General features: G+C 43.1%; 1 protein-coding gene across 4 annotated transcripts; it reads left to right on the top strand.

The window, feature by feature from the left end:
* The first annotated feature begins 180 nt into the window (after positions 1-180).
* RFWD3 (ring finger and WD repeat domain 3) lies at positions 181-24,087 on the top strand. 4 transcript variants are annotated; one of them, XM_075510485.1, is made up of 13 exons: positions 181-221; positions 2,559-2,937; positions 4,354-4,556; positions 6,318-6,418; positions 6,528-6,725; positions 9,032-9,123; positions 11,312-11,426; positions 16,465-16,693; positions 17,894-18,044; positions 20,289-20,465; positions 21,066-21,280; positions 21,544-21,761; positions 22,412-24,087. In XM_075510485.1, exons 2-13 carry the CDS (start codon positions 2,561-2,563, stop codon positions 22,553-22,555), a joined length of 2,220 nt encoding a protein of 739 aa, XP_075366600.1. In that variant the 5' UTR covers positions 181-221; positions 2,559-2,560; the 3' UTR covers positions 22,556-24,087. The 4 variants fall into 4 exon arrangements, with proteins under 4 accessions (XP_075366600.1, XP_075366599.1, XP_075366596.1 ...); XM_075510484.1 differs by having other exon boundaries at positions 4,351-4,556; XM_075510481.1 differs by having other exon boundaries at positions 4,321-4,556.
* The last annotated feature ends 1,670 nt before the right edge of the window (positions 24,088-25,757 follow it).

The raw sequence follows: 25,757 nt of genomic DNA, 5'->3' as shown, positions 1-25,757 counted from the left end.
CTCCCTACAGCCGTCTGACCAATCAGAACAGGAGGGGAGGAGGGCCCCTCCCCTTCACCCGCCGTTCTCTCGGACAGACAGACGGAGAGGCTGGCCAATGAGAAGGCGGGTCTGGCCCCGGCTCGCCCAATAGAAGCTGGAGCAGAGTTCGTGGCCAGCCAGTAGGGTGGCGGGGGTGGGGCGGTGCGGAGCTCGAGCGGGGCGGTTGGGCCTGCCGGCAGGTGAGCGGGGGGCGGTGGGGACGGTTCCTCCCGCCCGGCGTCCCCTGGGCACCGCGGGTGCGACTGGGCCTCCGCGGCCGGCCGCTGGGGAGGGGTGCGGGGTCCTGCGTCCTGCCGCGGCCTGGCCTCTCGGGGGCCGGGCGGCGGGAGGCCTGGGTGATAGCGGGCCCCGGCCTGAGGGGCTGCGAGGCGCCCGCGGGGAGGTTGGGTATGGCGTCCCGAGTGCTTGGGGTGCCTGCGGCTGTCAGAGGAGAAATCTCCCCCTCCCGCACCGTTTATGTGCCTGGTTCTTAGTTAAAATAAGCGAACTCTGTAAAAAGCCAGAAATAAACCCATGCTTGTGGAGCTTAATTTTGGGTGGTGTTTGGGTTTTCTTGGTTAACTTTATGTTAAAGCAGGTGCAGCATAATAACTCCTGGAGATGTAGAGCGGGGCCTGGGTTTGCCTGAGCAGTGCCGAGTGCTGTGTGGTGAGGAGGCCCTCTGCAAGGGGAAGCTTGTGCTTCAGTGTTCAGCTTTCTGGTTAGTATTGCAGAGGCTTCTGTGAAGCTGCCTGCTGCGCTGCTTCTCGACCTCTGTCCTGTGACAGCACTCTGGTTTTTCTTATCTGGGCCCAAGAAGCTTGTTTGTGCTGTGGAGACCTTCCATCTGCAGGCTCCTCCAGTAACTGCCAGGTGGGCAGCTGGCTGTCTCGAGGAAGCACTGGCCTTTGCCCCTTTCAGGAAGACTCCAAGATTTAGTGGTGAAAATGCCAGTATTAACATTTTTTAATTTTTATTAGGAGTTACGCAGGGTTATTTAACCCACAATGGTGAATGTGTGCAATATTTTTAAGTCTCACAGTTATTTTATGGGGAAAATAAAGGGTCTGTTATGCTTATAGGTGACAATTTTATCATAAACATGAGTTTAGTGCTAGAGAAGCAGTACTTGATCATTGAATATTACTATATCTTGACTGTATGACTGTTCTGATGGGAGGTGGCACTATCTATTTTTGGCCTAACAGGCTGAATTGGTAATTAGGATAAGAATTATAAAATGATTCACAAGTTAGAACCTCTTAAAAGCTCTATAAAAATATGTGAGCATTAGTACATCCCCCTCTGGTAATTCTTGTATACATTTTCTAGTTAGTCTTTGTACTAAAAGCAGCCTTTGTTCTGTTTGCACAGCACCTAGCCTAATAAATTTTGGTGTGTGCTTTGGCCTCTTAAGTTATGCTAAAGGTCTACAATTCCCAAGGCCGTTCAGGTTTGTGATTGCCTAAGTATTTTTTGAGAATGTGAGTGACCTTCAGCAGCTTGCAGAATTTAATCCACACACCTCCTCCAAAAAAGGACTATTTTTTTTGGCACACCTATTTATTCAACTAATAAAATAATCTTGAACTTTTTTGTGTTGTAAGACTGCCTGTAGAACAGGGTGACTAGAGTGCTCTAATTTGGTGGCTGACAGCAGCATGATGATTAGCAATGCACAGACTGTTGTCTCCTCTGTTTTTCTTCAAAATCTAAGGTAGTACTTCTATTTAGGAGGTAACCTGAAATCTTTGTCCCAAAGATGTTTGCAGGGCAACCATCCTTAAATAATATATGTGAGGTTTTACTGCAAATTTCATGTTTATTTAGTCTTAGCCTGAATATGGATCCACAAATGCTGATGCTGTAGATAACTTGCTACCCATAACGTCTCAGTCGTGGGTTCTGCTGTGATACCCTTTCTGGGTTGGCATGGTGTCGGTGAATATAAAGTAACTGAAAGGCTTGTTAAACGAGTTGTGGGAAGGGTTTGCGGTGATCTGTTACCGTAATGGAATTTTATTCTAAGAAACTTGAAAATAAACCCACCTCCTGAGAGCAACGTGATGGACAAAGGACTGCATTGTAGAGCTTGTTTCTGGCTGTATATGTGGGTGTTAGTGCAGTGTTGCTCACCATGGGAATCTCTAGAATATTTCCAAACTCCTTTCTCCAAGATCCACATGAATTTACAGGCAAGTAAATGATGCCAGCAAGAAATCTTTAACCTTCCATATTCATCCAAAGGCTTAGTTAAGTCGATCTTGTAATGTTCCTTTGGTGCTAGCTGCTGTTGAGCTCAAGACTTTGAGTCCAGGACTCTGAGAGGGTGCTGCCTGCTATACCAGCTCGCACACCTGTATTGACTTGAGACAGATTAGCTCTGCTGCATGTCTAAGGCAAAAGGACAAATTGTCTCTCCAGTCTGAATAAAGGCTTTTGTAGTCACTGACCACTGCACCTGATTCTTGCCACCCTCGGGCTAGAAGCAGGGCACAGACTTGCAAATACTAGTTGTTTACTTCAACTCTTTGCAGAAATGGCTCAAGAAGAGATGGAAGTTGATCTCCAGCCAGTGGCTGGTTACTCTGTAGAGAACTTCAGGACGCTTCCCACAGAGCCCTCTGGTCATGCAGCGCTGTTGTCCCATGCTCGAGTGCCCAGTGAAGGAGGAGGCAGTGTTACAGTTCTTCCTGCTGATGACGCTGTTGTCATACCAAATGCTGGTACAACAAGGGCAGCAGCTGCTGAGCCTGACCTGCAGTTGAATCCTGCCTCGGCTCTGGACAGACTGCAAAGGCTACAAGGGGCGTTTGATCCGTATCAGCCAGTACCACAGGTCACGCAGCGTCTGCGAGTGAGGAGAGCTCGCAGGCAACGGAGAATTGGCGGTTCCCAGAGGACCATCAGTGCCAGGTAAAGCAGAAATGAAATTGGGTCTCAACTGCACTCTTATCAAGTCTGGCATCAGTTTAAAACTGCCTTGCTTCCTGGCTTATAGAGCACAGCTCAGTTCAGGTGTGTGGTTGTGGCCAAATTCTGGGCAGCTTGCATACTGTTTAAGCTCAATAATGGCACAGCACTTTCTGATCCCTTCTGGCAGGATCTTTGCTCTTGTTAAGTAAATCCCCCTGTTTCTTATGTTGGCAGCAGTGCTGTTGACTTATGAGCCCTTCTATGCTTTCCATCTTGCTTGCAGAGCTTCTGCTTGCACTTCCCTCTGCTCTGCCAGATTCCTGTTGGTGCTCCCTGCAGCAGTGCTGACTCTCGACAGCTCCAGCCAGCATTTAGCTCAGTGGAGCTTGTGCTCTGTTTTGCATTTCACCTTTGATTTGGAGACTGCCTGATTAAGTTTTCTGGTGACAATTGCTGCAGAAACGTTCACAAACATGCAAGCTAATATTTTTTTCTGTAGGTTTTTTTTTTTCGTTACCTCTAGGCAAAGAAAAAAATATTCTGTGTTTAATACCATTTGTGATGGGTTTAAAGGGTGATGAGTGGGGATGCTCTCCAGCCAGACAGAAATCCCCATTTCTGGTTTGTTTGGTTTTTGTCTCATCTTTGTAGCTTTTGTAAATGTCAAGGGTGAAATTATAATGAACTGGAGCATTGCCTTTAAATTCAGTGAGACCAAGAACTCCTCCCAGATGATTAAACATAACTGTACTGTTTGCCCTTGGATTGTGTGTGAAGGTCACTGTAGTTCTCGGGGCTAGAAGGCAACCTGACAAACTTCTGCTTTGAATCTGAAGGATAATTGAGATGATAGCTGAACTGATGGTGGCAGAGGGGAGGATGTTTCTATCCAGGGATGAAGTTCCAGTAGAAAAGAAGAGGGAAAGTAGAAAGACTAGGCACAAAGTGGTCGATGGAATGAGACTGATACAAGCCTCGTGCATCTAATATTACCAGTGGCTATGGGAACCAGGTCTGAGTTAGGGTTGGAAGTACCGATTAGGAGCTTCTTAGGCTATTAGTGAACAATACTTCTTTGCTTTTCTTCTCTCCAACCCCCCCACCACCCCACCCTCAAAGAAGACAATATCATTGTTGTAAGGAGGAGATTTTCTTTGAGCTGAGCAAAATGAATGGTTGCTCTATGATACTGCTGATTGTTCATGAAGTGGGCAACTGTATGGGATTGCCCATCTTACCAGAGGTCTGTCTTGATAACTTTGATACCTTTCTATTGCAGCCAGAGTCTAGGAATTTTAGCACAAACAAGCGTGGAGAAACATGCTGAGTCTTTAGTTAACCTGAAATAACGGTGGTTTTTATTTCTTGCTTTTCTGGACTCAGGGCAGCATTGGACACTTACTTTCAACTCAGCAGGATCCAAGAGCCAGCTACAGGACCAGTTCCACGTCTGGAGCCCTTGCATATTGCGAGAGACAACCAGGAACACAGCTCGGATGAAACAATAGAAGTGAGCGACTCTGACAGCAGCACTTCTGCTGAGGAGGAGGAAGCAGTGGAGGCTGCAGCACCACTGTTACCATCAGCCCAGGAGACACGTCCAGCAGATAGCTCAGGAGGTTTGTGCTATATTTGAGCTGTGTAGAGACTTATTTCAGAAACTCATGTTGCTGCTTCAAAACTCAGTGAGGAAATCCTTTTGAGCTTCACAACAGACAGGGCTAAGAGATCATTATGCCCCCAGCTGATGGGAGCAGGTTGCTACCACAAGGCTTTCTGTCAAGCAGTTCCTAAGAGCAGTAGTAGCAATGGGTCATTGCTACTGTAACATTAAATGCAATCTTTTTGCTATATGCAGGCTGCTGCTTGTAAATAATCCTGGAGATGTTCAGAATAACTTCAAGTTTAGAGATTATTACTTAGCACACTTCCGCTGTTATATATTATCAAGGAGTATTATTGAAGACATCAAGTCATATCTCTGGAGATCAGCAGTACCTTCAGTTTTCAGAGAAGGATCTGATTCAGTATTTTTTAATTATTTGTGATTTCAGTCTGCTTTGGTTTAGAGTTTTCTCTTCATTCCTGTAACTTCTTGTGACACTTAGCTGAGGAAGTAGAGATACTTGGGGCAGTGGGCTTTTTGTTTGTCTTATTCTTTCCTTGGCTTTTTCTGGCTTGCAATCCATTATCCAAACTCGCGTTCACAGGCTGCCACACACTTAAGTGACATTGTTTGTGATGAACATATGCAGTTTATGTGACAAATAGTTAAGTTGCTATTCAAGGTTATCGATGCCCAGAGAATATGAGAACAAGATTTTTTTTTTTTTTTTTTTTAATTCAGTCTCTAAGGAATGTCCTTATGTTTCACTCTCTGCCCTTAGGTTTGGTTTTGATTAGCCAGCCCACCTTGACATCTTTTTTTGAGGGTACATCTATGAGGTGTCTTTTGAACAGATTCATTCTGCTTGCTCTGAGCTAGTCTTACACATGACAGGAGCTCAAGCTGTTAAGTGCTGTCTAATATTGTGTGAACATATGCTCTCTGTTGGGTTTTCTGGAATCCCCTTGTCTTTTTTCCTTATATAAGCCACTGGTTCCTGTTCAGCCCTGAACCATAGAGGCTGAAAACTTTATTGATGTTAGGTGATACCTCTCCACTGGATTGAGAATGTCTGCCTCGAATACTAACCATGACTAATAACTCTTCTGTTTTGTCAGGAGATGGGAGGAGACAGTGATTTCTGTTCCTTTTTTAGTATTCTAGTGGTGGTAATCCAAACATAGCATTTCTGTGTGCCCATGCTTCAACAGAAGGGCTAACAGAGGCCTGCCACAAAAACATATGGCCCAGCAGAATTGATAGTTCAGATAACTACCAGCTGGAAAACTGCTTAAGTCGGGGTGAATGGACAGATAGCATACGGTAAATGCTTTCTTGGCACATGAAATATGCATGCTTAGATCCCTTGGCAAAATAACTTGCGTATTGGTGTCTGTCTTTGGGCGTAATGATGCGGGGGTGTAACCTTACATCAACCTAACTATAGACCTGTATGCAGATATGCTTGTTTCTAGCAAGTCAGAAAATCCTGATAACAATGGCTGTCTTTAAAAGACCTCTCCTTTTTCACTGAAATTCTGCTGCTTTCTATAAAAGAAAACATGAAGTTCTTTAGCACTACTGTTGATGAATAGAAGGGCTTACACATAGACTGCCTGACCTTCAGTATCCAGGACACTGATCTGAAGCTTTGTATGTAACCTGTGCTGTTGTTGCACTGCTTACCTTATGCCCCGATGATTTCAGATCAAGTCAAGGAGAACTCCTTTTCCCCTTGTTATGTATCAGTTCATTTAAGCAATGCTTGCTTTAGTTTCCAGTCAAGTCCAAGCAGAGCCACCTCAAGCTTTGTCTCAAGCTTCTGCAGAACATGGAAGTCGTGAAGATGAAGAGGCTGAAGTCCAGCAAAAGCAGGTAAGGTGACCTAAATGCTTTAGGAGACAGATTAAATATGGTAAATGCTGCATTTGTCTAAAAAAAGTTGTGTGGGTGTTTTTTAATTTATTTTTATTTTTAATCCTAGAGAACTCCACTAAAGAAACTGGAACCATCGGTTCCTGTTGCACTACTGGATGAGGAGGAAGGGGATGCCTGTGCAATCTGCTTTGAGCAGTGGACCAATGCTGGGGACCACCGTCTCTCAGCATTGCGGTGTGGGCACCTATTTGGTTACACCTGCATTGAAAGGTGGCTCAAGGGACAGGCAGGGAAGTGCCCCCAGGTAAAATGGACATTTATGTGCACTGGAAAGGACTTGCTATCGGGTAACTTCTGCTGCAGGCATGAGCACCATAACTGTTACAACTGCTTGCTTCATGAAGAATCCACCTTTGCCTGCTGTCAGAAATAACAAAACTCACTATTATTTTGATGTAACTAGGCCAGGAACAACTAGCACTATTTTAAAGGGAGGATTGAACTTTTCTCCTGAAGTAGAGCATTTGTGAGTAGCAACTCGGAAGTTTGAAAGTTCAAGTGCTAAACCTGGTGTAGCACTCGGTGCTAAAGTGGTTTCAGAACACTGCACTGTAGTCCTGGAGTGTGGAAATGGCACACAGGTTCCTAGAAGCAATTAACTAAGCATAAAGAATATGTTATTGGAGAAGAAATCTGTATGAGAACTGTTTTCAGTCAGTTAATCTTCTGTTTTGAACTGCATCTGCTTTTGCAGCCTTTAAGCAGATCAGGTTGTTTAGGTAGCTTGCAGAGAGTGAACTGAGAAGTTGCATCCTTTAATGTCCATTTGCAAGGGGTAGATCTGCTTCTTAAGGTGCTCTTTTTGTTTTTTTTTCCATGGGTAATATTTATCTCTTTCGATTAGGTCTGCATTTCTCAGTAATGTGCTTCCATTCCTTATTCCTTTTTTCCAGAAGGAATGTTGACAAAAAATAGGTCAATGAGTACCTTGTAAATAGCATTCAGTTCTGCTGCTTTCCGTGTCGGTGGCTGGAAGCCCAGGATTTCTTTGGCTTCGTCATTTTGAGAGCTTCCATGGTCTTGCTTGACTTTGTGCAGGATTCACTCCTCTCAACAAGAAACTTCCTGTTGATGTGCACTGTCATTAAACCTAAAGAATCACTGTTGCCATAGCAAAGACCCAAACCTTATTTTTCTTATCCCTGTCAATCCTGTGTAGGCTTTTCTTCACCCACTCCAGGCCCAGACAGAATTCTCAGAGACCTTCCTGGCATCTTTGCTCTTTGGAATTTTGTGACTGCTTTCTTCTTGAACTGTAACAACTTCTAAGGGGAGCTTGCTCCCTCTTTTTCTTCCAGTGATGTAATTACTGAAAATTTCCTGGGAAAATTTCTACTTGCTCTGGAGAGAACCTTGCAGCTAAATCATCTTCCCTTCATTTTCAGTCGCTGTCCTTTGCAACTGGGCATTCTCTAATTGAATAGCACAGAGTTGCTGTGTGTGGTGCTCTGTTTACTAAGTGGCTTGAGTGCATGTTGCTGTGAAATTGCAGCATTCCTGTTCCTGCCAGTGACAGCTGCTGGCCTCCAGGAAAGCTGTCTTAGCCACTTACTGCTCTGCAAGGCAGTTCTTTACAAAGGGAGGGGGGTTGTCTGATCTGAAACTGTTGCCCATGATATCTTCATGCTACTAAATAATAGAGAAGTCTGCATTTTAAGCGCAAATAGTAATTTAATGTTCAGCGGAGGTTACTTGATCTGAGTATTCATTGCCTCTTTTCTGATCAACAAAGTATATTTGCAAAACAGTAAGCTTGCAGATTTCTAATTTTCTCCTGATTTCTAATTTTCTCCTGATTTCTAATTTTCTCCTGATTTCTAATTTTCTCCTGATTTCTAATTTTCTCCTGATTTCTTCCAAGTCTCAACTCAGGGAGGTATTAGCTCTTTTTTTTAAGGTGAATCTAAAGTACTAAATGGTCACAGCCAGACACACAAAGTTATTGAAATATCTGACTCCCCGTCTATTGCTGAAATAAGTGGGATTCAGTGTTTCATACTGACGTTGGAATGCTTTTATGGGTTTGGGCCTATAGGATTTGATCAAAGGAATATAGTACATAAGAGTTGGGAGTATACTCGGGGGTTCCCAAATCCTTGTCTGTTGGCCAAGCGGCCAGTCTTGATGTTTTCAAAATAGAAGTTGGGCTGGTGTTTTGTTTTAGATCTTTTCTCCTCCTTTATCTGATTTTTTTTTTTTTTTTTTTGGTTTGGGGTTTTTTTTTCCTGTCCTTGGAACTTACCTGACCATGTTGCATCGCTGGTGCTTTAGCAGAACAAATTTAGTGGGAAACAAGGAGATGCCTTATTAAAGGTGGAATAGGATACATGACCTAAACTGTTGTTGTAGCCCCAATTACAGCTCTCTTGTCTGTATGAGGGAGTGTCTTGCCAACATGCTGTTTGTGTTTTTGTGGTCTTGTTTTCAAGTAGAACTCCCCTCCCTTCAAAGCTATAAGGATTTTTCAAAATAATGCCTAGCAACTTGTAGGGATGCATAGTTTGGATAGTTAAATTCTTGTAGATGAACTGATCTTGTCTTTTATTTCAGTGCAATAAGAAAGCAAAGCGTTCTGACATTGTGATCTTGTATGCTCGTACTCTGAAAGCGCTGGATACCAGTGAGCAGGAACGCATGAAAAGGTACGGAGTCTCCACGTAAAGATACGACCTCACTGACTGCATGCCATTGAAAGCTGCAGTCTGGCTTCTACTTCTTGCTTTAATTTCCTGTATTGTCTGAAGCAATTTGTGCATTCCCTTGGGGATTACCATGAGTATGGCTGGCTTAACAAACCAAGGCCTTGCTGGGTTGCAATGTGTCTTACCTGGAAGGAGGATTTTCTTTTGGAACAGAATTCTTGAGTTTGTGCTTTGTGGCACTGAAATAGCAAAAGCTATCTTGTGCTGTATCCTGAAATGTCATCACGGGAGAACATGCAGAGTTGTTGCCAAAAGGCCATATATTGCTAATTCATCATTAGATGAGAAAAGTGAGGCATAGTTAGAAATGCAAGGGGGTGTGAATAGCTGACCTTTTCTGCCATCTTTTCTGCATGCATTAAACAGAGTAATCTCTCATATGAATCGCTTTCCATCTTGCTTTGTCAAATTCTTCATGTAGCTTTACTTACAAAAGGTCACCAAGCATTACTATGACTGTACTTCCCCCTCCAACTTAAATGTAGACTTCTTATTGAAGAAAAGGAAAAGCAGGTATGAAAATGGGGACTAATTTCTTTTCAGTAAGATGCTGTCACAGATACTATTCTGAAATTAAAAGGCTGCAGATATCTCAGTTCTCCTGAATCTTACAGTGAATAGAATTTAATTGGGGTTGTCTTCACATGTCTCTAACTATACTGCTGTTCCTTCAATGCAGTCTTTCAACAGAAACCACACTGTCCTGGTAATTATTAATCAGAAGTGATTGAAGAGTAACTGTCATGAAGGGAAAATCTCTCTTTTGTCCATATTGCCACTGCCTGATGGTGTTTGAACTGTACCTTTAGAAGGATCACGCTTCTTTGACTGGATCGACACTGCAAAACAAATGCAAAATAAGATTTTTTTTTTTTTTTTTTCCCAAAAGCACAGAAGGCACTTGGGTGTTTAAATCTTGTTATCTCCCATGGAGAGGTAGTTGTCTAACTGCTGCTTGTGTCTCAGAATCTCGCTGCAGCCCCTCCCCACTTGCCCTACACCTCCTCTGCCTCCTGTTTTTGTTGGGAGGCAGACAGCAATGACTGCCTGTCAGTCCCCTTAAGTTGCTGGCAGTGGCTGCTTTGTGGCACACAGCTGCGAGTGGAGGACAAATGTGAACACTGATGCATGCATCAATATTGCTTGCACATAGCCTTGAATTAGGTTTAAGATCATGAGTTTTGTTCCTCACCTTGCCAAAAGCCAGCCTTGAAGCTCTGGGTACTTGTGTAAAGAATGTGTTCGTGACGGTTAAATAAAGCATTTCACCTATTTCTTCTGCAGAAAAAAAAATTGTGTGAAGACACTATAGGGAAATGACAGAATTCTGTGCTTGGTAAACATGCAAGGCTAGGTCTGTATATTTAGAAGGTACTTAGGCAAGATAGATCTCCCTGCACCTGAACTACTGAAATAACTGGAATAGTGCAGCTTTTGAAGTGCAGAATGCAGTGGTCAACATTACAGACCAAACGTGCGGATAATTTTAAGGAATACTGGTGTTTCTTTCCCCTCTTGAACTATTCCTTCGTATGTATAGCATATATGAAAGAGAAATTGAAGTATGTTATCAAAACTGCTGCTAAATTGTGTGTATGCACTTTTAGGCTCAAGGTGAGGTAGTAAGTATGGCTTCTATACAGGCATTCACAGCGAATTTATCTGTATCTGTCTATTTCTGATACAGCTGTATTTCCTGAAATACAAAATTAGTTACTGGTAGTAGAAACAAGCTTGAAGATCTTACTGTGTTATGACTTGCTGTATTACTGACATTGTATATTAAATGGAAATTGATGGTATAGAATTTGCTAAACTGTTTCTGTAGAAAAAAACCCTGATTTCTCTTTCACTCCCCTCTCCTAAATTGGCACATTTGGAGAGGTGAGGAGAAAGGCTGTTGTTTCTATGGAACAATACTTGAGTGAGTCATTCAGTACAATTGCATAACCGAGAACATTTCGAGGTGAATGTACTGGATGAGTGTGGTACCAGATTTTCTGTTACTTTTGAATTTACCTGAACAGGACTTGTGTTGGGATGAAGTCTGGGGACAGGAGTAGATAGCCCAGAGAAGCATCCTCAGTAATACCTAGTTGTAAGGATTGCTTTTTTCTCATTCTTCCAGCTCTTTAGAAAAGGAGCAGATGTTGCGGAGACAGGCGGAGCTGGAATCTGCACAGAGCCGTCTCCAGTTGCAGGTTTTGACAGACGAATGCAGCAAACTCCGCAAGCAAGTTCAGGTGAGTCTCATGCTACTAATACACAGAGGATTCCCTTTCTTCTTCAACCTGTCTTTTGCATGTTCCCTTAGAGGAGAGAAGACAAGCTTCCAGTTTTAATAAGCAGCAAGATTTAGTAAACTCAAATTAGTGAATCATCAAGAGTATCCTAAACATCTCAGGCTGGCATATTCACATATACTACATAACACTGACTTTTTTTTTTGTGGTTATAAGACTTAATCAAAGTTGCAAGTACAGCTTAGCAGTAGAGGTTTTTTGGCTGCTGATGTTGCAGGTTCCTCCTCTGGTTTTGTGGTGCTTGGAAAGGCCTGGTAATACATCACCAAACTTACTCTCCTCATCTTTCTCTTAGCTGCATCAAATGTTTGCTTTGAAAATCTCTATAGTAAACCTGTAATGGGACCTATTATCACTAGTTGGTCAAGAGCCTTTGAGAATTAGTTTGTGAAGAGGCATGGCTATTTGCAAAAACAAAACAAAAAAAACACCCTAACTTTTTTGTGAAGGTCAGTCAACATTCTACTTAAGCACCTTCTGGTACCATGAGACCTGGCCTGTCAATAGCTAGGCTGTATGCATGGGCTGAACAGCTGCTAAGAGATACCTCTGTCCCCTTAGAATACAAATTACTGAAAATAAATGACTGGTTGCTAAACGACTGCTTCCTTTCTGGCTCATGCAATACTGTGATATTTTGTAACCCATTACAGCTGCTTTTGCAGGATTCCTATAAATTGTGGACTTCCAACTATGAATTAACTGGCATGTTCCACCAGTGCTAGGTTTTCCAATAGCCTGTTTCGCAGCCAGTTTGCTACTTTTTTTGTTGTGTGAAGTAGATGATATCTAATCTCTTACTGTCTAGTAACTCACTTAATTTTATGCCTTTTTTTCTACTTCTGGATTTTTTTATAGCCTTGGCTATATGTGTCTGTACATTAAGCAACATCCTCTTTGCTGAAGTCTTCCTGTGTGATGTAAGATAAGGCTTTATAAATTGCTTGCCTAAATTCTTGCATGAAGCTGTATGCTAATAAGAGGTAGTAAGAAAATTGGTCCACTTTAAACTTTGGCTTAAGAAAAATGTAAGATAAAACTGCAGGTCCATAATGTCTTCCTGCAATTCTTTTGGTGTTAAATGATAGAGTATCCAGTCTAACTGAATTGAAGTCACATGTTATAAAGATTAAGTACCCTGTGTTCTTTAAGCTCTGTTTCAGTATTTATACTGCATTCATCACTGTCCTGTAGTGGTTTAAAATTGCTTCCAGCATTCACGTTAAGGTGCTTGTTTATACTATGAATAAAATCAAAGTAAAACAATTTGCTGGGGAGCAGAAAATCAGCACGAAGTCTGGAATAAGCCTCTAAGATGTTTGATTATATTTTGAACATATGCCTAATGAGCTCCTTGTCTTATGAGAGGTCATCTGGTGAAACAAGTACTTGCATAGAATCATTTAGGTTGGAAGGGACCCTAGTTGGGTAACTTCAGCATTGGGTTGCTCAGGGCACTGTCATGCCAGGTGTTGAGTGTATCCAAGCAGATCACACAGCCTCTCTGGATACCTCATTGTTTGACCATCCTCATTGAGAATTTTTTTTTTCCTAACTTCTAATCTGAATTTGCCTTGTTACATCTTGAGTCTGTTGCCTTGGTCCTTTCAGCAAGCAATGTTACTGATGGCACAAGAAAACATGTTTAATTGGTATACAAAGCTGTAAGTCAATATAGAAAGCAAAGTGCTGTGGAATTACAAAATAAATGTGTGAAATGTCCATATGCTCAGGGGGACATTCGATATGGCAAAATTCAGTTGTATAGAACTTTATTGGAATAGTCATGATGTTCATTGGTCGCATACAAACCTTGGTGTCTAAAGTCTTATGGAAAGCAAATGCCATTGGTTTCCCCCCCAAAAGTCATTGTGTGAACCCTTTTTTGTGGCTAATGCGCTTGAGAGCTGTGCTTCATCAGCCGTCATGTCACTAGTTATGAACTTTTTTAGATTTGTATGCATTTTTCCCTGATCTTGTCCATTGTACTTTGTTATTGAAGTATTTAAGATGATTGAGGCTAGAAAAGGGATGGTTTTGAAGTCTTTAGCTATACGAAAATATGAGTAAAGGAACTTGAGGGGAGAAAGGATAGGTGGCTAACTAAAACTCTGGAAGAAAGCTCTCAACAGTGTTGTTTCTGTATGTAAACCTGCAGTGTGTGCTGTGCTGAGCAATATGCTGCACACTGCATGGCAGGTCCAGACTTGCATTTTGGAAGCAGTGCTACTGAAGCCTTACTTTTGCCTAAAGTTTTTCCTTTGTGAGCACGAAGAACTTAAGAATCAGATGTGAGCTACTGCAGTACTCCTCCTGAATCTGCCAAAATTTTCAATAAAAGTTAGCTAATGATAAGCAAACTATCTCTGGCTTCTGACATTAATACCACCGATCAACTGGGGTAAGAGATTAATTTTTGCAAGTGGGAAATAGTAGCTCTGTTTGCATATAGAGCAGTAAAGGGAGGACTGGCAGGGAAATGACAGGAGATTGCATGCTGCTGTGGAGAAGAAAGCGAGCGTAATTGTGAGCCTTGCAGAGGTCAGTTTATATTGCTCAATGTATTGGAAAAGCTTTTTTTAAATAGGATTTTCAGAGCATCCAAAAAGAATTGGATGGCAAAATATCAATAAAAATTTGAACATAACACCTTTAGAAAAATTTTAGGCTAATGGTTTTATTGCACAAAAATTTTTCATCTTTGCGATCTTCGTGTTCATCTCCAGTTGCTGTCTGGGGAAGATCTAGAAGAAGTAAGTAAAACCTGATATTTCATTCAGCTGTTACTTATAGTGAAGCCAATTAAAAATGCTGTGTGTCCCTTTGACTGAATTTGAACCTGAACCAAAGAAAGGTGGAATACCTGTGGTGCTGCACCGTAGCTTGAGGTTGTACAGTCATGTGTCTATTAAACGCAAGGCTGGGGCCACGTAGTGCAAGACAGCAGGCATGACTCCTGTAAGAGATCTGTGGGAGCACAGCCAGAGAGTGACGGTCATTTGATAACTGCCTTTGCCTTTAAAGCTTCGTATCAGCTATTAAGACTGTAACCTAATACTCAAAAGAAAACCCTTCTGAATTTGTTGTAGCTGGTGGTTTTCCTTCCCTATTCATTGTGCTCTCCTGCTTTTACTTCTCATGCATACTCCTCAGGAAGGCTCCTGCTGTATATCCTCTTCTTTCCCCAACCTGTGTGACTGTTCATTTCATCACTGCAATGGCAAGCTGAAATCTAGGAGGCAGTCATAGCATGTGCAGAGAGACGAGTGTGCCCTTGAGGCCCTTAGTCAACGCGAGGCATCAGGAAAACTCTGCAGACATCTTTAAGGAAGGTACAGGCTTACACTACCAGAAGAGTGTTCTTTTGAGCATAATTAGTGGAATTTGTTCTGCAGTGCAACATTTTTAATCACCTTGGTAATGTGTCTCCAGTGAGACTTCCTGATTCTGCTGGGTTTGTCCATTGTGTTTAAATGTAAACATTATACTAATAGTCCTTGTGATTTTAATTGCCTGGTTTCCTTTTTAATAACTTGTGTAAAAGTTGAATGTTGAGTGCAGGTGACAAGGAGAGTTTTGTAAACTCCTCAGAGGAACAAATAATTTTAATCTCTTCTGACCCTCGGTGGTGGTGGTATCCTCCTGCCTTTCAGAAATAATGAGTTTAGTAAATTTTTTATTAAAAGTCACTTTCTTCTAAGTTACTTGTGTTTTCACTGACTGCTTACTCTCTAAGCCTGAATCGTAAGCATCCTGGCACCCCCCACACCTGTTCTTCCTCCCCAGGTGGTTTTGTATTTGCTTGCTCTAATGGGGTCATCTTGAGTCTTTGCAATGAGCTTGATGCAAAACAGACCAGACCTCTGTAAAATGTCAGAATTGTTCTCCTCTTGAGCAGTTTCCAAAAGTTACAGGTCTTGATGATAACTATTAATGTAGAGCTTGATCTTTGACCTTGCCTCTTTGAGAACTGCTGCCTTTGCTTAGACGTGAGTTAAGTGGTAGTGGCTGGTTCAATATTGAAGCTAGCTTGCAATCTACTAATATATTCATAGTATCACTCTTGTGGCCCTTAATTGTTTAAAAATGACATAGTATTTGAAGCGTAATCTATGTTGCTCAGACAACAGAAAGCAAGTAGCAATTTCCTTAATATTTACACTCCCTCTAATATCCCTGGTACTATCTGGGTTTGCCCTTGGAGTACAAGTTGGTCAACATGCTTTTTGGGGGCGGCATTTTTAGTTAACTCACAATATGCCAGTGCCACTACTCGCATACCCACCTCACCCCGATGATCTCTGTGGAAAGAGGAATTCTAGGAATACCTTGTTGCTGATGGAAGCTGTCTTTGGCCATGTCTCTGCTGAGCATCCTTGAGCATTCATCAGTTGAAGTGGAGGAAGAGGGGGGAGGAGGTGGCAGAAAACAGGGCTGGAGCTCTTGAGAGTTGTGTAGTTCCTGGAATTTGCTGCCCAGGATTTACAAGAACAGGGTCATCTTCATTAAATAGACTGACTTGTTTCCTGCAATGCTCTTTATGTTGAAACTTGGGCTTTTATTTTTTTATGGGGTATTCTGGAAATTCTGGAAAATGGTTCTAATTGACGTTCCCTTGTGGTTTAGCTGCATGTAATACTTGGCAGTTCATTCTTTTCTAAACAGCACTGATCTGGTAATAACTGTTGCTGGCTTTTATGTGTTGCCCAAGAGCCCTCTCTTTCACAGGGTCTAATACATACAATAACAGACTTTGAGTACATTCTGCCAGAACTTGCATAGCATTTTCAATGCTTTTGTTGCTCACTGTCATAGTCAGTGGATTTGGGAATCCAGCACTTCAGGAACAGTGTGGAAATTGGACCATATTCTCCCTCTTTATCTGAGAACAAGTACAGTTGGGACATCTGGAACAGATAGCATAGTAGGTTACATGGCCAGTTATGCATTAAAGCTCTTTGGGTCTTTTTCTTTGCAGGAGCTGAAGGCTCTAGTGGCCCAGCACAATATGAGTGCTTCTCAGCAACCTGGCAGCTCCCGCACCTGCCTCCCAGGCAGCCTTCCCTCCAGCCAAAGCCAGCGCATGTACCACTTGGAAAAGGTTTTTGTGGTGTCTCAGACTGGGAACTGCAGAGTAATGGCATACTGTGACTCACTGAGTTGTCTTGTGGTATCACAGCCTTCTCCACAGTCCACTTTTATTCCAGGTAATTAAGCAAGTCAGGATTTGGGGGTTCATAGGTGAAAGTTGGATGTGTGTTTTACTTGCTCCCTGCTCCCCCCCTTCTCTTGCTTGACCTTTCCACATGCCTTGTAAACTGGGAATACTCATAAGACTCCCTATGGTTCATCTGGCCCCTGCATTGGTAACCTCTGCCTAGTGAGGTAGCTTGTTTCCCCCATCACTTCTATGGCAGAATCCTAGCAGAGGGTCTGTGGCTCTTCTGCTGAAGTGCCACATCCACAAGAAGGTAAAAGGTGTGTCTGGTACTCCCTGTAAAAGTGAGTCTTCTGAAAGAACAAGGGGCCAGCACATGAGGGCATGCAGAGAACCTTCCAATGCTTGAGTGAGAACTATTGCTCCCCAAATGGTAGGTGGATTGATCCACATGCAGCTGATTTGTCAATACTCTTTAAAAAAAAAAAAGAAAAGAAAAACCAAAAGCAAAAAACTTTTAGTATGAACGATAGGAGCACTGTTTCCCAGTGAGGAAATGGGAAGCCAAGAAGTCATGGGCAGCCCTGTTTGTTGTACTGTTATGGCCAGGGGCAAGTGACCTGACATCTGGACCAGTGCCAACTTGCCGTTTCAATGAAATAGATGTAGCAGTAGGAGTCTGAGAGTTTATTTGCAAAGTACTTCGATGCTTTCTGAATGATTAAACTTACTTTATTTGTTTAATGGTTTGGAGATTAATATGCCTTATCTAGGCATAACAAAATTGTTTTCTGCATTCAACTGACCTTATTTTTCTGGCTTTTGGAGCCAGGGAGTGAATCTCTGAATGGAAGCTTTGTGGTGACTCTTGTAGCACACAGGTTAAGTTCACCTGTAAGCATTCTTTGCAGTGACACTTGTTCTTTTAAATAGCCATGTAATCCTACTCTGTGTGGTTTTTATCTAGGCAAGAATGTCTTTGAAGAAACTGGCTAAAGAGCAGCAGGCTCTTGTAACAAGAATTGTAACACTGAGTTTGCTTGTGCCAGGTGGGATCCTTAGGGATTTAGCCCTGTTGCCATTTCAACTAAAGAATGATTTGTGGCAGTTCTTATCCAGAACAGCAAATAACTCTTACGTGTTCATCCCACCGCAGGCTTCAGTACAGACACTGTAGTTCTGGCATAGAATTGCTAGTTCTACATGTATGCCGCTTCATGATAACCTGCTTTATTCTTCTCTGTGACAGGTTGTGGTGTCAAGATGATGAGCGTGGCCAACCTGAAGAGTAGTCAGTACATCCCCATCCATAGTAAACAGATTCGGGGACTGGCTTTTGGCAGTCGAGCAGATGGCTTGCTGCTCTCTGCTGCTCTGGACAACACTCTCAAACTTACCAGGTGAGCCCTGCTGGGGGAAGCAACCTGTCCCAGCGAGTTTTGCTATGTGCAAGAGACTGGATTGGATTTTGTTCTGTCTTTGCTAGAAATGTCTTGCAGCACTTGCTATTCTGCTTTTCAAAAGATGCTACTAAGATGAGATCAGGTCTTTATATTCTTCCTGCATGTGGGAACTAACGGAGGGAAAGACTTGTTCATGCTTTTGGATATTTTAGGTTGAGGTGTTATGGAGCTACCTGTCTGTGATACTCTTCCCGTGGAGAACAAGTAATTCAGCACAGATTGGCCAAGTTGTGTTGAGAACAAATGTAGCATAATGGATAGATGTGAAACTTCCTGTCCACTTGGTTTTCTGTTGCTGGAGGGAAATGTGAAGCATGGGAACTTGCATGGCATAAAACAGAAACAAGGGGTGTTTAGGTTGAGAACTTTCTTCCCTGCACTAATGTTGGCTTCTCTGACTTTAAACTTCTTGCAAGAGCATGGAAATCATCTGGGATATGAAATGTATAGACAGCATTGTTGAGTACGTGCTAGAGGAACACAGGTTCTCTAGAGCTAGCAGAGACTTATAGCAGCAGGTTGGAGACTAATTATGCAGAGGCTGAGAGAGAAATGTGTCCAGTTCTGGTAGAATTTACAGCCTATGAGTGTATTTTCTTGCTACTCTGTGCTGCTCTTCAATCTTAAGCTTAAGCTGCTTCAAAACTTTGTTGGCTGATGGATTCTTACTGAGTTCTATTAACATCTTTATGCACATCTGTCTGTCAGTTAGTATAGGGTTAGGCAGGATATGTGTCTGTTATATAACGTCATATGTGCTGTTATATATTATGACTGATTAGTCCCAATTCTTTCCCACGAGTGAAGCAATGAAGAGAACTTAATCCTGCAACAAAAATGTAAAGAATGTTGCTTTCCTGTTACTGTATTGAAAGGTTTGCTAGACTAGTTAAAAACAAAACTGTCTGTCTGATGCTAAAGTCAGCATGTCAGACTTCTAACTAATGAGGTTGATATTATTTTCATGGTTTAATCTGGAGAGCGACTTCTTGTCGCAGTATCTGCTCAGACACTTGATTCCTATATCTGCCTGGCTGGCTGCATTGGAACTTGTGACCTCTTGCTTTTGTGCTTGATCCCAGAATGTCTGGAGTTAAGTGCTTGCTTCAGCAGCATCCTCATACTTCTTTCAGTCTCCCTCTGAAAGAAAAATCCTCCTTTAATCATCTTTCTTCTCTAGTTGCTGATTTCATAGTCATCCTACCAAAAGGAATTATCCAAGATGTCCTTAAGTCTCCTGTTCTGGCTTGCAAGTGTTTAAAATAGTACCATGACTTTGGTTTTTTTTCTTTCCCTGTTGCTTTGAACCAGTCACTGTTCTGATATCAAACTCCCTGTTTCCCCAGCCAGGTTTGTCTTTGTGGTTGTCCCTCTTATACTTGCCTGGGAGCAATTACTTGCTTCTCTGGAGTTCTGAGCATAATTACCTTCCCCAGGGATAAACCCATGTGTTGTAAAGGATATCCAGAGTTACTTGATATGTGCTGTCTTCTGTCTCACACTGTTCTTAATGTGCTGAGCCTATGTTGACAACGCTGCCCTCTGCAAATACGTTCTAATCTGACACTAACTTATCTGCTATTCTGGGTTGTGCCCCTCTGTGTACTCCCCTCTTCTTCCTTCCTCAAATTGAGTTTCTAAAGAATTAACACTATAAGTGTGCTTTTAACTGTCTTTACCCCACTTACTGTCTCACTCTTGCTTAAATTGGATTCTTTTGAGGCATAAGCACTGTTCCTCTCGTGTAAAAAGAGGGAAATAATTAGTGAGAGATGTAATCTGAAGAGATGAGCCCTGTGATCTCAGGAATATGCAATATTACGGGATTACACTAGAGTCACTTCTCCTAATTGTTTCCAGAAAAGTAACTTAGCTTTCCCTTTCCAGTAAGGCAGCTGAGACCCTGCTCTGAGATTTCCTTTCCGGTCTCCAAAGATCAATCTGGAAAAAGAAGCATTGGCCTGGAAGAATTATAAATCACTTTGCAATATCCAAGTGATTATTCTGTCTAGATTTTCCAGATTCATGTCTGGAGTAAAGGAGGAGTTAATTCAGAATTCAGTTGAGAGAGAGGCTTCTGTCTAAAAACTTTGAAAAGCTAGATTTGCTTACCTTAATTATGCTATTTTCTCATCAGTAGATGCTTCTGCAACAGGCCAACACTTTGCTTTTCTTCCGTAGCTTGGCAACAAACACTGTGGTGCAGACATACAATGCTGGCCGTCCTGTCTGGAGCTGCTGCTGGTGTCTCGATGACACAAACTACATCTACGCTGGATTGGTCAATGGCTCTATCATGATATATGACTTGAGAGACACGAACTCTCATGTCCAGGAACTAGTCCCTCAGAAGTCCAGGTATGGCATAAGGATTTTTCATTCCTCTCAACTTCACTGATATACATTACACTAAACATAGCTTCTTCCATAAATCACACAGCAATTGTAATAGTTTAAATTGTTTTATGTGAATCTCTTGTTCAAAATTCAAATTTCTCACAGATGTGAGAAGTGTCTCATAAGGTTGCATGGTATATGTATAATTTAGTACGAGTGCTTGGCACCAGCATCTCTTTAAGGTGTGCAGTGGTCAGCAGTGGATCCACTGGTGCAGCCTAAGCAGAACTTAATTTGTTTTAGAGCTGGGTTTAGTATTTAATTTGGAAAGGACAAATTACAAAGATGTGAGATGCTGGTACTTCCATCTCTTTTACTCAGAGAATCGGACGCTGATTTTACATGCATCTGACGTGTGCTGTCTGATGCTTCTTTAAAACATAAGGCGCAGTAGTTAAGTTGAATTTAATTGATTCTTGACAAACCCATTGGCCTTCCTTGTAGCCTGCTTAGGCCCTGTCTTTGCAACGTGGTTGGAGAGACTGGAGCTCTGAAGCAGTGAGGCAGAATGCCAGCATGGCTGTAGCTGGTAGCACTGACTCTTGCCAATCACGCTTTCAGGTGCCCCATGGTATCGCTATCCTATCTGCCCCGGATGGCCTCAGCGTCACTGCCTTACGGTGGAATATTAGCTGGGACCTTGGAAGGAGCCTGCTTTTGGGAACAGAAAGCTGGTAACTCCTACCAGCCTCATCACCTGCCACTGGAACCTGGAGGATGCATCGATATTCAAACAGAGATCAGCACGCGGCACTGCCTTGCAACATACAGGCCTAGTATGTAATGGCATGCATCTGCAATGCGCTTTTCATTGCCACTCTGGCCTGCTGTTTGTTGAGTTCAACAGTGGCTTTGGTGCTGAGGGCACAGCAGAAATGTAGTACCTGCCCTAGTCAGAGCAATGAGCATCTGCACATAGATGAGAACTGGGTGAGGGCAAAAGGGGGCAGCTGCAGGGTGGCGTTGCTTGTATTCCTACAGTTAAAACTTGTCTGCAATTAAATTTTCCAAAGGTTACCTTTTTATTTCTGCCACACAGGTAAAAATAACCCATGTGTGCGTTGTGTGATGATGGAACTGAGTTGCAGTCCACTGACAGAGGCCTCTGAAGATGTGGTGTGGTGTTCTAACCCGGTTCAGACTTTCAGTGCTGGGCCCACCTGCAAGTTGCTGACCAAGAATGCCATTTTTCAGAGCCCAGAGGAGGATGGCAGCATCTTTGTGTGTGCTGGTGATGAGGCATCTAATTCCGCCCTGGTATCTCTCATTACTTTTAGTGTGGTGGAGGGTTTTATTGCAGTTCTTAGGAGAGAAGCCTTATCAGTCACACATCAGTGTGTTTTAGTGGGAATTGTCTTGTCACGCATGTTACCCTGGCGCAGGTTGGTCTGCTGTACTTGCTATAGCAGGTGTAACTTTCCAATAGCATGGGGGACACTCAATGTTAGCTAAGGCCTGTGGTCCACATCCATCAAAAGGAATGCAGGCAGCGAGCCCCTGTTGTCCACCAGAGAAATGCAGTTGGGCACACTGGCACAACTGGGCACTGTAAGTGGTGTAACAGACTTGGTGGGATAGCTAATATGGTAAGTGTTGTGTGGGATGGATGCAGGCTCTTTAGGTATGATAGGGAAGATGAGGAGAAAGGTTGCCCTTTATATGAAAAAGCAGCTTAGATGCAGAGGATGGACAACAGGCTGCATGACAGCTCATGAGTTGGGGTCAGAGGAGAGGGCAGTCAAGGTGACATCATGCTGCAAGTCTGTTAAAGACCATCCAAGCAGGGTGTGAAAGTAGAGAAAGTGTCCTGTAAGTAACTTGAGGAAAGTTGTTTCTCTAGAGAGAGGAAGCTCTGCTTTGGATGGGAGGGGAGGATCCTGCAGTCTTTGACCTTGTCTGTCCCACAGCTATGGGATGCTGGAAGCGGCTCCTTGCTGCAGAAGCTGCAGGCTGACCTGCCTGTGCTGGATATCTGCCCCTTGGAAGTGAACCAAACCCACCTCCTGGCTACTCTGACTGAGAAGATGGTGAAGATCTACAAGTGGCAGTGAGTGGTCCCTACGCCTGCCACAAAGAGGCTTTCCAAATATGCTGCTGATTAACCCTACACAACTGCTCAGTCCCAGACTCTGCTGTTCTGCATGTGCTGCTTACAGGAGACAGGAACTGCTACAGCACCTTTCTGGCAGTAGGCAGGAACTGGGATGTGCTGGTGCCTGGAGCAATTCCCTTCTTTCTCCCATCTTCCTTTTTAGCTCTGCCCTTATTTCTTCTTTGGTCAGTTTTCTTCAGCCAAACTCCACAAGCTGCCTCAGCACAGCAATAATTCTTGGACTGTCTTCAGTGTGTGTTGCTGCACTTTTTTCCAGTGTGAATACAGCACAGGGACTTGCAAAGCTCTTCTACGAATCAACAAAATAAGAGGAACTTGAAGACCCGAGATTCCCACTGCACTTTCTCATGGAGTCCTGCTGTGATTACTGGGTGATAAAAAGGTGGCAATATTGGCATCTTGCGAGCATTGCTGATAGTCAGCGTAAAAGCAAGTTCACTGCTGTAGGGAACATACTCCCTTGTTCTTTGGAAGGTCTAGGGTCAGTTGGCAGTTATTCCCTGGTGGGGACAGACCCTGTTTTGTGGCCATGGAGAGAACAGGCTTGGAAAATCTACAGAGAACCTTTTTCTTTTGTGGTTTTTTTTTTTTCCATGAGCGTATAATTTGCACTGTATTTCCTTAATTCTCTGCCCCCATTTCCTTCCCCTTCTCTCTTCCCTGCTTCACCCACAAGCAAACTTGGACAGTTTGGTTGTGGAAAATTAAACTAGAGAAGTACAGGTAAAGAGGAGGAGATGATTCTTGTAGTGTTGGCTGCTGAAGTCCATGGTGTCCTTCCTTAAAGACAGCAATGTACTGAAACAAAGTACCTTGGAAAAGAATGCTGGCTGCCTTTTTTTTTTTAGTTGGTTTTTTTTTTCCCTTTGAGGAACCTGTGGAAACTCAGGTATTTCATCAGCTTGCTTTCACTGACCTTTTGCCTTCCTTAAATCATAGTTGCCAGCTCACTGGCTGGTCACAGACAGCTTGCAGTTATATTTGTGTGCAAGTATGCTGCAGACTCGCTGGTTTATGTAAATCTGAGCCCATGGGGTGGGATCACAGGTCAGATTACAGATGTGTGCTGGCCAGGTGGGCTCTTAGCACCCTTGCCATAAATACACTGAGGGGTATGAGAACATTTATCTCCAGGTCAGATCATGAAAGAGGACTTAGGTTTCATTTTATGTTTAACAAAAGCAAACTTGCAAGGATGTTGGAAGCTGCAAGACAAGTTCCCTGTGCTGGAAACGTATCCCTCAGCACACCTCTGCCTCTGGCTGTGGTAAGCAGTATCTGTCCTGTTCGCATTGAGTGTGCGACCACTTAAACTGCCAGAACAATTTTATTTTCTGAAGTCTGGGGCTTGCACAGTATGATCCTGTTTGTCTTCCCTCTTAAAAATGAGACTGAGAAGATCTCTGCTTAACTTTATATTTTTCTGTATAGTATTTTGTTCCTATATTTTTATACACTGTAAAAATAAAGTGTTTATAGTTATCAAACGTGACTGGTGCTGCTGTACTTTAAAAATGTCTCAGCAATATATACTGCATATCTTGTGAACATAAACAAGCATCCCTGTATGGCAGGTAAGGTTTCTCATGCTTTGTATTACTTCCAAGTCACACTCAGCTTCAGAGTGAAATAATGGAGGCTTTTAGTGAATGAAGAGTCCTCACTGAACCACACTGTGCTGACCAGGTGAGGGAAAAGGAAAGGGTTGAGCTAAGTCAGGCTGTGCACCTGGAACATCCTTTTAACTGGAAATAAACTCACTGACCTGAGACTTTTTGGCATTTTAACAATGACCAGGAACAAAGGGCTAGTAGAAAAAATAACATTGTGAGAAGGTCTCTGGTAAGGTAATGCCAGCTAAAACCAGAAGGAGCAGGCTGCTCTCTGCCAACTTAGTGCAATGAGCTGCTTGCTCTCAGCCATTTTGAGGCATCATTTATGCTCAATCAACTCCAACCCCTTCTTCCCACAAGAAATTTGGAAAATTTTAAACATACATGGGAAAAGGAATTAAAAGGCCTCTCAGCTTTTGATTTTCTAGGTAGCACTTGTTTTCTACTTTATACAGCCCTACAGTAATAAGAGGTACAAACTTAAATGCTATTAAAATAATAATGGAAGATGACACTTCTATGTTCTCTCAGTTTTCAAATCCAGAGTTTAAGAAAATTTTCAAAGACTTGAGATGTGAAGAACCTTGTAACACTGTCCTAGTCACAGGTTTGCAGCAGGCTCCAGGAAAGAGCACCTAATTTGTGGGCAGAAAGCCATCAGCATTGAGGGCTGATAAAAGGTCAAATGTGTTAATTAAATATTTGCTCATCTCTGTCTGGAGTGAAAGGGGCAGATTCTGGGATGGAAGGAAGAAAAAAAATCGGTGTCTCTGCACAGTGCAGGGCAGCTGTCATTATAGGCTGGCTGTTTCACTGGTGTTTTGGGCAAGAAGCCACTATGTGGCTATTTCTGCTTCTGTCTCTGGGAAGATTTTGTTATTGTGGAGCAGGGCAGCCCCTTGGCAATTCCTGTAGTAAATCTAATGTGAGGTGATAGGTAAAGCCGGGCAGCACTGTGGCTCCTGCAGACAGGGTCTTGCTCTTAGCTGTGCACAGGCATTTTTTAATTTTTTTTTTTTCCAGGCTGTTGCAGGGGAACGCCTTTCCTAATTTTAATTCTTGTAAAATGAGGCCAGAGGGACAGCACAGCGTTGGCCACAGCTGGCTCTGGTGGCAGCTCAGCAGAAAACCCAGGGGCCGCACTGGCACTGAGCACAATCCAGCCTGTGCGGCCCCTGCTGCTCCCTGCGGAGGTGCGGTGTCAGGGGGCCGCAGCCTGGGAAGGGGAAGCTGGAGTCGGAGGGAGCCCTGCTTTCTGGAGAAGGGCTGTCCTCCACGTGTCCCTCTACCAGGAGTGATCCAGCCCTAGGCTGTGGTGATCTGCGGTGTGGGCAAAAGCCTGAGCAGGGGAGCGTCAGGAGGCAGCCAGCTCCCTGCCTGCACCTGGCCTCTGCACCATGGGGACTTCGCTGCTGTAGCATCGGCCCTTGTGCTTTAGCTGTTTGGTTTGTAGTGACTCGAGTGAGATTCCCATCACCAAAAACGTTGCAGATGACAAAAGGTAGTGCTAAAAAAGTGTGAGAAAAG

This window comes from Mycteria americana, chromosome 8, assembly GCF_035582795.1.
Source record: "Mycteria americana isolate JAX WOST 10 ecotype Jacksonville Zoo and Gardens chromosome 8, USCA_MyAme_1.0, whole genome shotgun sequence".
Taxonomy (NCBI): Eukaryota; Metazoa; Chordata; class Aves; order Ciconiiformes; family Ciconiidae; genus Mycteria; species Mycteria americana.
The sequence above is the reverse complement of the archived record's forward strand: the minus strand, read 5'-3'. Positions and strand labels throughout refer to the sequence as shown.

What these genes read in the sequence shown, in the direction of transcription:
- RFWD3 (XM_075510481.1), top strand. Translation starts at nt 2,561, where the DNA reads ATGGCTCAAGAAGAGATGGAAGTTGATCTCCAGCCAGTGGCTGGTTAC. An exon ending in TCCAGCAGATAGCTCAGGAG is followed by an intron (nt 4,557 to 6,317) that starts GTTTGTGCTATA and finishes TGCTTGCTTTAG; the next exon opens with TTTCCAGTCAAGTCCAAGCA. An exon ending in AGGCATCTAATTCCGCCCTG is followed by an intron (nt 21,762 to 22,411) that starts GTATCTCTCATT and finishes TCTGTCCCACAG; the next exon opens with CTATGGGATGCTGGAAGCGG.